This window comes from Atta cephalotes, assembly GCF_000143395.1.
Source record: "Atta cephalotes unplaced genomic scaffold scaffold00044, whole genome shotgun sequence".
NCBI lineage: Eukaryota > Metazoa > Arthropoda > Insecta > Hymenoptera > Formicidae > Atta > Atta cephalotes.
The window spans coordinates 1,318,063-1,330,187 of NW_012130108.1; the positions used below are offsets into that span (position 1 = coordinate 1,318,063).

General features: G+C 31.9%; 1 protein-coding gene across 1 annotated transcript in view; it reads left to right on the plus strand.

Annotated features, from left to right (window-relative positions):
* Nucleotides 1-12,125, plus strand: part of LOC105622405 — a 117,242-nt gene that overhangs the window by 12,129 nt on the left and 92,988 nt on the right. The window contains exon 2 of the mRNA XM_012203830.1: nucleotides 9,279-9,502. Coding sequence (XP_012059220.1) covers nucleotides 9,279-9,502 — 224 coding nt within the window. The remainder of the gene's footprint in view (nucleotides 1-9,278; nucleotides 9,503-12,125) is intronic.

Sequence of the window (12,125 nt, forward strand, 5' to 3'; positions counted from 1 at the left end):
CTCTCTCTCTCTTCTCTCTCTCTCTCTTCTTCTCTCTCTCTCTCTCTCTCTCTCTCTCTCTCTGCTTCTCCCTTCTTGTCCCCTCCTCTCTCTCTCTCTTTCTCTATCTCTCTCCCTTTCATTCTCTTTTACTCGCTTTCTCTTCCTTTTCCACACCCTCTCGTTTCACTTCCCTGTCCCGCGGTCGTTCGCGAAACCCCCTCTCTCTTCTCGTCCCGCGTCCTGGTTCATTTCGCACGCGACTTCACGTGAAATTCGAAATTTCGTGGTGACATTACACGGCGCGATCCATCGGACAACAGATCGAAAATTGCGGATCGATATTTGCAACGCAAACAGACGCGCTTCCAAATGACTTTGTCGATTCTATGATGAGCATTTATCGACGTTTATCGGGAAACACGGCAGTGTTAAAAAAAAAAAAATATTTTGTAGTTTATGTGAGCAAACTAGTCACGCAAGATTAATTTCGCGTGCACGACAAATTTAACGAGTTGAAGCGATGTATAAATCCAATAATGAACGATTATACAAGAAAAAATTATTAGGAACGGGAACATTCTATATTAAAGTTTATACTGTACATCAAACTATCGCAGGACAAAGTTAGATTGCGGGGGGGTAACTTTAACTGCGAAGTTGAAACTTGAACAAAAATTACGATACCGTTTAATATCGAGAAAAGTTGATTGCTAGTTTCAATTTTGTTCCATTCTGCTATTTGTTAATTTTTTTGCGCGTTATTTATTAATTATTTTCAAACCAATTTTTTAATTTGATTTAAATGTCTACTTGTAATTCAATCTCAATGTCAATATCTTTTTAATGACAGGTTCTTCGATCTTTTGAGCCGACCTTTTCTTAACAAATATTTGAAGGGGATTTAATAGCGAAGATATTTAACATCGGAGATTAAACTCATCTCAACGAATTAAGTTTTAAGGGTGCATATAGATAACGGAACTTCCCTTCTTTGTCAATTTCAAGTCGAAATTGAATTTCTGCGTGTGCACTTCTTATTCCTTTTCAGAGAACAGAGAGAGCAAATAGTAATTATATTTATTATGCAGGCTGATTCTTGGGTGTTTCAATAAACGATCTGTCTCGAAAGTTTCCTCAAATCGTCAAAGAAGTAATTATAAATAGCGTATAATTAATTTTATTTTATTATCCTGTTCCTATCTTTTAATTTATCCCGTTTATTTACATGCATCTAAGGGTTAAAGATGTATTACATATATTCTTTAACAAAAATTATGAAAAAAGTTACAGATGTTTCTATTTGTATTTTTAAAAGTAATACAAAAAATCTAGCGACAACTCAAAATAAATCAAAAATTCAATGCGAAGTGGACACGTTTAAAAAAAAAACAGATAAAATAAGAAATTTTTTTATTTAAACTATAAAACTATATTAAATTGATCTACTTATAGAATTATTTCAAATATATATAACGTTCTTTTCTATACGGAAAGTATAAATTTCTAATTCCAGTCACTTTTTACAGAGACAACTTTAACCTTCAAGTACAGCTATGAAAAAGCTATATCTACGTTCTAAAGTGTCCTATTTAAATTGCACAAAATGCAAATGAACTTCCACTTTACCGTTGATAGAGAAAGATTCAAAGTTTTTTTACTTATAATTTAGAATCGCGTAGCAATCATACAGATTGTACTGTTAAACATCAAAGCAGCAATAGTAATCAAATCCCTTTGATTGACGAAAAATAACATTTCGTTATTTTTAATTTTTATATATGTCAAAATATAAATTAATCCCTTTCTGTAGTTTCAAACTACATAACATTTATATTAACGTATGCACTTAGTAAATTATGAATTAAATGAAATTTAATACATTTTCTTGAATTAAATTATTTAACATCATTGTTTTAGTTAAATTAATTTTATACGACATTATTATTAATGATATAATTATACAACATAATTATTATGATATGTTGTGAATAGGAGTAATGACGACCTATATAGAAATGATTAAAAACAATTCCAATTGGACATTATATAATTTGACATTATGAATTTAATAATATTGACATTTCATATACAACCGTAATTTCCTGAATTTTCACTTTGGATCCAAATGTTATAGTCGAGAGTTAATTCTGAATTAGTCTAGCGAGCTATTTATGAAGCGGACGTGATAGTAAGCGTATATGATGCAGGTAAAATAATTGTCCTTTAGTGTTTTTCTATTTAAATAAGCCATTTAAAAAGTAGCATAAATAAATAAGAGAAAATTTTTATAAATTTAAATTATTAATGTATATAATATTAAAGATAATAATGTATTTTCAACTATTAAAGTATAGTAATATTTTCTAAAAGAGACATACATATCACAATTTAAAGAAATTTATAGGTTCAATAAAATCGCAAGATTTTAAGTTTGTTCTCATTAACATGTCCTATTGGAGCTAAGAAGCTGTTGTGTTATAAATGTACATTAAAATTGTAAGTATAATTAAAATAATAATTTATTACAACATTAACTTAAACGATTAGCTTACATCTACTATCTGTTTAGTAATCTATACGTTAAAATGCGGAGACACATAAATTGAGAGTACATTAATAAATCCATCTTCCCTTAAAGGGACTAATAGGGACAAAAATATTTTCTTTATTTTAGTTATTAAAAACATTATAAAACTTTAACATTTTTCAGATTAAAAAAAGATAATAAGAAAAAGGAATAATTGAAAAATTATTAATTTCAAGCAGACACAAAGCTATAATTGAAGCTATAATTTTTAATAATTAATTCAGTAACGAGCAAGTTAGTTTAAAAATACTAATAGGGACAGTTACTTTAGGTTAAACTAACGGAAGGAAGATTTATCCGTTTGATGATTGCGAGATATAGCACGCACGTGGTATTCCGACGACACATCGTCACTTTGCCATTACCTTATTTACACCAGCGTCGTGTGATCGCCGGCGGAAATGGCACGCCTTTATCTTCACGAGAATCTTTGCGAAAGACTCGCTCCGAAAATGTTCTCGCTTCGGATGCGAACGGTCCATCGGCAGCTGCGAAGGGCGCGCCCTGCGGAAAACTATCTTTCGTTGCGAGACGAGCGGAAACTTTTCAATCGAGTTTCTTGTTCGGGGCGGTGACGATGCCGCGTCTCCTCTTATCCCCGCGTAGAGCGACCTCGTTACGAGCTTTTTATTTTCGTCCCTTCGTTCCTGGCTCGTCCAGCCGGAACGAATCGGCGAAGAAATCTCGATCGCGGTGAAGCTCAACCGAGTCGAACAGATCTCCTCACGCTTTTCTGAGCGCGGAATGCCTCGCACAAATTGTTCCGTCTATACAAATCGTTAAAATTCGATCAAAATTCCATAACATCCAATACACAGGACATAATTCGCTTCCTTACTTCAAAAGTAACACAACTCAAAAAATTAAGTTTCATGGAGAGAGAAAAGAGGAAAACTATTTTTCAAAATATTGTAAAAAGAATATTCTTAACACGATTAAATGTTATTTTTTTATCATTTTCATTTTACAATCCTTAGGAAATCATTCTTTTTAAATTTGTTGATTTTTTTTTAAAGAACTCTTTTTAAATTTTGACGATTTTTAGTTTTTTAATAATGTTAAATTTATTTTTGATGAATGTTTACTTATTTATAATAATAATTAGAAATCACGTTTTTTGAGTTGTATCACTTTTGAGAACGATATGTTATCTAAAAAATACACGTGAATTCTGAAGTGCAAAATTAATGCACCGTTCATTTTTGGATTTTTGAAGGCTTATAATAATTATTTATTTTCAATGAAAATTAAAAATTATACATCTAAAATTTTTATTTTGATGAAAAGAGTAATTTAAAATTTAATATGAGCATTTCGGGAATTTCTATGATAAAGCAAATTTTCATTTTAAATGGAATCGTAAGGTAGAAGATACGATCTCGGAATTATTCGTGGGACATCGTGACACGCTTTATCGAATTACTCACTGGAGTAATCAAAACTGATTGTTCTTGAATTGAAATACAATATTGGATAATTACGGTTAATTTATTATATCTCTAAATGTAACTTTTCTCTTGCGATATGTGTATAGCAATAATCAAGTATTCTATAGTAGTAAAAATTGGCAATTAAACGCACATTCTACGTTCACCGCTTGATGAATAATAAATAAAACGGTGCAGACAGTATTATTTCACAGACTCTGACACTGAAATCCAATATTCAACACATATACCTTAAAAATAAGAACAGAACGAAGTTGTCATTACCAAGAAAGCGCGATTTTATGATCCCAAGAGATTTAAAAAATGTGAAACAATTCAATTGAAGTGACTAATTATGGATGTATCACATGTGTATATTCTCTGTAAAAAATGATTACAATTGGAAATTTCCATATCAAAATAAATATTATACCGTTTAATACCGATTAATATTTCATAATGTAATTTTATACTGTAAAAAAATTTTTTATTTTATCTTAATTAGATTTTAAAAATATAGTTACTTTTTATTGAATAAATGATTTTTGATCCAGATTCTGAATCCACTTTTTATAATACTTTCAAATATAATACAGAAAAATGTATAATTTTTCATATCTATATTCATTTTGTTAAAAAAAAAAACGTATAATACACTTTTCATTCTTTGATGTTAAACACTAATCAGCGCATATAAAATTTTTTATATAAAATATTGCAAATTACGGAGATGAATTAGATTAAAAAGAAATATATCTACTTTTTATTGAATAAACGATTTTTTTCATTCAGATTCTAAATTCTCGCCGAACTTTTTGTATTACCTACTTTCAAATACAATATAGAAAATTGTTAATTAACATAATCATCCTTAATTCTTTGACGCTAACAATCAGCGCGTATAAACTTTCTTATCTAAAACATCGCAAATTGTGGAATTGAGACCGCATTCTAAAATTGTAATCTGATATCTAAATGTAAACAATTTGGCAAATTCTTACCTCATCGAGCATAATAGACTAAAGTTAATCGTGGCTGCATTGAGATCGAATCGAGCCATTATCTCGACAGTGCGAATCAATCGGTTACCAATCGGTCGAATAATTCGACTTGGTCCGTTTACCGGTCAGAATGTGCATTAAGCTCTCGAGCATTTAAACGGCTACACGAGTCGGTGAATCGGTTCTTCGATGAGAAACTGTAAATGATTAAGTGCAGCAGGACGCACGTTCTTGATCGTTGCCCATCTGAATAGACGCTTCCTATTGAAGAACGTAATCGCTTTAGAGCTGACCGAGCGTTAGTCAAGCGTTTCAATATGAGCGTTTTCCATGGATCCACCGGGAATAGAATGTTTCAATACAAACACAATTGAACGTATATCTCAAGAATTATATACTTTGAAATAAAAAATTTTATGAAGATATATATTAAAAAGATAAGAAAAATCTCAAAGAATTTAATTTATTAATTGCTCTGAATAAAATATTTATATTTAACTCTCTTTTCATAAAATGCTAATCCTAATAAGCTTAAGGAAATTCCATCTATTTTATTTTCATCTTCAGAGACATTGAAATCTTGTCGAAAATCTTTAAGGAGCAATTTATAGATATTTCATCTATAGTGAATCATCTTTCGTATAAGAGAAGATTGAGAGTTGGAACTTCTTGCTACAATATAAAGTTACTTATTCACTAAATTCGCTAAATCATGGTTGTCTGAGAAAATAGTTCTTCTTCGGATATTCTCACTGTTCCTACAAAATTTATGTTCTCTAAAACTGATCCTGAACTCGACGAAGATTTGTATCTTTCGTACTTGTTTTTGATCTCTAAGTCCCCCCTCCCCCGGATATCGAATTTAGTCTGTTTAAGATGTCAGTTTTGCTCTATTGTATAAAAAGCCTTTTGTGGATCTTCTGAATTTCAAACGTTCAAATATATCTAGACGACAAAAAGTTTCAGCTTACTCCAATATTAAGGTAATGGCGCTTTGTGTCCCCTCGAAACGCTTGATTCAGCAGGATGGAATATGCATGTTGCAATTATCGGACAAATCTTCAATTCATCGCGTAGTTACAAAAATAACGATGTTTGTCGATATGGAAGAAATATTGCACATCGGTTCTCGATTCATGTGTGATACGGGCTCAAGAGGCATATCGATGGTGGCCTCTATATCGTCGATTCGAAATGCCACCTGCGCGTGCCATAATACATTACTTAACATCGAGTCACGTTTTTCCTGTTCACTCGCCTTGCTCAGATGTGCAACGCAATGTACGTGTTCGACAAACGGGTGGCGGCGCGAAGGCGTGAGGAAGACTCGTAAAATTTCATACCAATAGCAATAAAACTTAACTGCTTGACGGAGTTGTTATTACACCAAGTACCAACTCAGTAAAACACATTTATACAATACATTTATATAGTATAAGCCGTGTTATACATAATATACAATATTACGCCGTCGCAAATGTGTCGTAAAAAATGAGGACTCAACTTGACGAAATCTCGAGAGATGTGTATTTAACACGTACTTTAATCGAAAATACATACTCTTAAGACAAATTTTTCAATTTTTTTAGCCTAATGCAATCTAAACGAATCTATATTGTATACGTTCACAATTCGTAATGACCGAATAATAGCATTTGTAGGAATATTCAGAATTTTGAGAGATAATAAAGATTTATATGAAATATAAGTAAACCGCCTAGAAGAGCCTCTGCGATTATTAGTGCGTAAATAATATATTTATAAAATATAATTCAATAGGAATGTATGTATTCATCAACTCTACAATTTTGGATTTGATTCCTCTTTACTTCTTTGTTAAAGAGGACTCAAATCCAGAATTCTGGAAACATCGAAATGTTTGCAGAATTAATTTCATTGATATAAATACATTTCAATTGTTTGCAAATTTTATCTTATCACCTTATAAATATGTTATTTATGCTCTAACAATCACGGAGGTTCTTACGGACTTATTTAGTTCCATTTGATTTATTCATGAAACCACAAAATCATCTTTATTTTAATTTTATTAAAGTATTATCTATATTAAAGCCAGTTAGAGGATCTTTAGCGAACTTTTTTATACAGAAAGAAAGATTTTGTTGAAGTATCTAAAAAAAGCTAAATCTGAAAATAATTTTGTTGGACTATTTAATAAAATAATTATTAAACATTGATGGTAATACTGCAAAAAATTTTAACATTCTAGCATCCAGTTTACGCGATCTACATAATTATTTTTGGAAACAAAATTATTTTTATATCTGTATCAACAGTTATTAATATTAGTTACATTTTTAATAAAACTGTTCTTTCCATGTACGAAAAGTATGATTCGCGCATTGGCAATAAGCATTAAACTTTTTATCGTAAAAATGTTTTTTGTTATCGTAAAAATGTTTGTTGATTTTTATAATTTAATTGTTTCTTCTCAAAATTTAGGGAATAATTTCCTGTCTTCCTTACGTACACTTATGATGCATCACTAACACACTCGCGCCCATATTAACACGGTGCTCGACAGCATTCATCGTTTTTCATTTATCTCGTAGTAACATCTTGCCGATAGGATGGCTGGTAAATTATTATTATGTATTGTAATTGATCACGGGCATTGCAATTCTAGCGCTGAATTTCTCGCGGTTGTTTATTTGCCGCACATTCACATTCTCTCTACACAACTGAAAATGCGGCGGGTTGACGCAACGACCGTTTTGCAAGCTGCATTTTAGCCGGGTGCGAGTAAACGCATGCGTCACGGGACCGCGGGTCTTGGGAGTAAGTAATTTCAATGTTGCACAGAGCCCAGCTGCAAAGGGATGGTAATGGGTTGGGGAACAGCGGGGAAAGCGGAAGACTGCGAGACGAAGACGCGAGCGCAAAGTTTCAGAACCTGCAACCTCTGTTGCCTGTCCCGAAATATGTTACGGCATAATGTCGGGAAACTACAGCGATCGCAATATCGTCCTAGCCTGGGACAAAGTGCGTCTGTAACTTATTTCGCGACTGCGTTGACTGCCAACTGTCGTGCATTTCGTTATCATTCGTTTTAAATGCAAATCCGCAAATCTGCCAACTGAAATCGCGCACTAGCATTGTGAGCTATTTGTACGAGGCGTCATGGCGTGTCATCCGCATACAAAAGTGGAATTTTTGAGCACTGACCTAAAAAAACATGATTTTCATCTTCGTAAGCGCGGTTTTTAAAGCGAACGTAATAGAGCAAAAGTGCAATTGCATGTTTGTTTCATTCCATCAAGACTAAAGCGCGAAATTGCAGCCCACCAAAACGTTGACTTTCATATTGTTTTTTTAATTTTTGAAAACACCAAATTGTATTAATTTAATGTTGTTTTTCTACACCGTATTATTTTCAAGCAGTTTAAACTTACTTAATAGAAACAGAAATAATAATAAATGCAAGACTATTTCTATTTCTAAAATTACGATCATGATATACGATATCTAGGAAATCATATTGTTAGATAATATTATAATCAAGAGAATAATGGTAACCTGAATCTTTGAAATAAATAATATTTTGTTATTTTTAACTTCTATGGATGTAGAAATCGATTCATTTTTGTGATTGAATCGCAAAATAAACAGCTAAATGTGTGCAAATAAATGGTAAATAATAAAATAAATTTAAATTAATACTTGTCAGTCATTTCTTGAGTTAAATTATTTATAATTTTATTATTTTAGGTAAATTTACAACATATCGAGTAGGAGCAGTGATCTATAGAAATGATTAAAAATAATTCAAATTGAGTATAATTTGACATTATTAAGTAACAATCTATATACATGGAAAAATCATTTCTGCTAAAGGATCTATAAATTTAGTTAAATATAAATTTAAAAATAATTCTGTTAGACCATCAATACAATTATATAGAATGACATAAAATGAGTGTCAATATTTTGCATGAATATTGCTAATCGTACTTGAATGTCCAACCTAATTATTTTGACATTTCAGAATTATTTTCAGATCTGTATCTAGCCAAATTTTTAGATACTATAACCATTCTTTTCGTGCAGGCCCCTAAAAAGTCCTGCATATATTAAAAATTTATGCTGAACTTTTTACAATACATTATATCTCATGTTCACGTTTACATGATTTGATCAATAATGTGGAGAACGTTGATAGTAAAGATATTTATGTATATGTATAATGTATCGAATTTTTTCTAATGTTGTGAATAAATTAGATCGATTAACTCTCTTCGATCTGTTTCCGTTTTCTTACAGACCAGATGAGCGACATCTGCAAGAAATACTTCCTGCGGGATCTCTACAGGAAGATAGACGGCGCCGTTCTTACCTCACAAAATGAGAGAGATCTCGATTGCGCCATTACTTTTCAGACTCACAGCATCCTCCAGCGGTTTATGCTCCGATTTGATCAGTTGCAGTTAGACTGCAATGACCATCTCTACATCTACGATGGTGCGCACGCGGTCGGCAGTTACAAGGTAAGTCGCCACTATGAAATCCACCACGTGTGTGTGCCGAAGGGTATTATCGAGAGCACAGAGTGCTCGGCTTTACGGCCTTCGTGGCGAATTATCACGGAGGCCGCTTCGATAAGACCATCTCACGTTCCCTTAATGATTTCAATCGAGAGGATAACGGACACATACAAAAGGAATAAATTCAAAAAAAAATTAATAGAGAGAAAGGAGATGAAATTCAAAAGGGATTGGGATTTATATAGTTTTGGTGAATCGAGATTTCGGTGTCACCGCACAAAAATATCCTCCATATATCCAGTCATAACGATGAAGATCGGAAAACTGACTTATGATACATTTTCCCTTCATCGGCGATATCGAAAATTGAATGCGCGGGGATTATCCCATTTTGAAACTCTATTGCCACATAATATTACATGGAGAGATTTAATTTACATTATTATATGATTATCGCAGATATACATTGCTGATTATTCGAGGGGTGCAAAACGATATCGCAATTTGCGCAACTTCTCCCATCGGCCCGTTAATGCACGAATAAATATTTCTGGTCGCGGGGCTGGATTTGAACGATGTAGTTTCGCTTAACAAAGTGCGAAAAGTCAATTTGAGTAACTAGAGTAAACGAACGAGTCAGTAACTGGTCGACATGAGATTGCCTCGAGATGCAGAAATCAGGTCAAGGCGAGGTCGAGATGATCGTACAAAGTATATTCTTATGTAAAATAGACGAAAATCATTAATGCGCGGCCGTGACAATCGTCCTGTCGATCCGGTTTTTAGATTACTCACCTTGAGGTTTCTCAATGCAAATTGACGTAAGCGAAATGTAAGTACGAATTAAAATCTTTTTATTATTCTCTTAGTTTGAATACTTACAGTTTCTAAAAACAAAATAAATAAAACTAACTAAATAAGAGAAATCCTATATTTGGTCAAAGCGAATCTTGATGCTCAAATATTTCTGTGAATCTATATACATATCTGATTTTGCAAATCGCGCACATCAAAATCTTTTTCGGTCTTGAACTACGATTATGAGCAGAACCAGTAATATCACTTATTAAATTCAAAAATAATTTATTAATAAGCATCTATAAAAAATTATTAATATTATGTTAATTTAAAATTCTATGAATCTATTGTGAAAAATATTGTCTCAGATAAAATTATTACAACAGTATCAAATGTTAATAGAAAAAAATAAAAATTAATTCTATTAGGTATTAACTTACGCAACTGATTTGCCTAATGGATTTAATACGTTAATAAGCGAATTGTTTCATAATGGATATATTAAACATTCAAACGACGCAGGCAAATGATGCAAGTACACAAGGATATTATTTTTCAATTAATTCACGATGAATTTTCCTGCAAAGCAAGTTCTATACAGGAGTTAATTATTAAGCTACTTAATGCTATATAGCACGAAAGTATTTAAAGGATCAACTGGGAACTATTAAAACGCGGCAATTTGTACTGAAATTGCTATGTGACTCGTGTTTCAACTAGAAATTGCAGACGGTATTAAATGTGCTAATACACGGTGTCATACGAATTTGTCTTGCCATCAAAGCGAAAACAAAAATTCATAAATAGAAATATATCATTCATAGTTAATATTAACTTTTATTTCTGTCGCTATTTGCTATTTCCAAGCGCGTATGTATTATGATATTTTTAGACAGTAATTATTTTTAGACTCTTTTCCACTGGCGAGAAGCTTGTGTTTTACGTAATATACTCATTCTCAACGAAACATATAAAAATAAAGAGTGATAGTTAACTACACGCGAGATCGTTTTTTACATTTGTAAAAAATTTCTTCCTTGCAGTAAACTAAATCGACTGAATACACAGGAAGGGTTTTATCGTGTTTTAAATGAATAAAGCGGTTTCTAAATACTGAGAATATAAAGCTATCAGAATCATAATTTTTATTATTATTAAAGATATCAAAGATATGAATATATATAAAATTAATACTTCAAACAAAATGAATATTTCCTTTGTAATCGATTAATATTTACATTTCATACACTAATATCTTGTTATCTATATTAGTGTAAAATATTTACATTATTCAATTATATTATTATTACTTAAGAAAAGATTCGAATAGATATATTATATAATATTATAAAAATTACATTCAATGCAAGATGAATTCTACTGCACTTCTTTTCTATTGGATATGAAGGAAGAATAATTTAAGAATCATCCTTCAATTTTCAATTAATGCGATAGTATAGGGACGATAGTATAGGGAAGATATCAGTGATTGAAAAAAGATCTGACGGTAAACGGCTTTATTTAAAGAATCGGCCATTAACAAAAGATCGTGACTGATATTTGTATTCGCGTACCGTTTACGGTTTACCATAAAGATTTTTCTTGGGTTTCCCTAATGATCGGTATGTGCAGCCGATGCACTTCTCGTGTGCATTTCGACGTGAACCGACCTAATTGCTGTCATCGATCAAAGACGCCGCACTAATTGCGAGAAGAACGATGTTATTTTCCACATTTAGAATGACGCTGTTACGAAGAGAAAAGAAGATAAAGAGAGAGAGAGAGAGAGAGAGAGAGAGAAGAGAGAGAGAGAGAGAAGAAGGAGAGA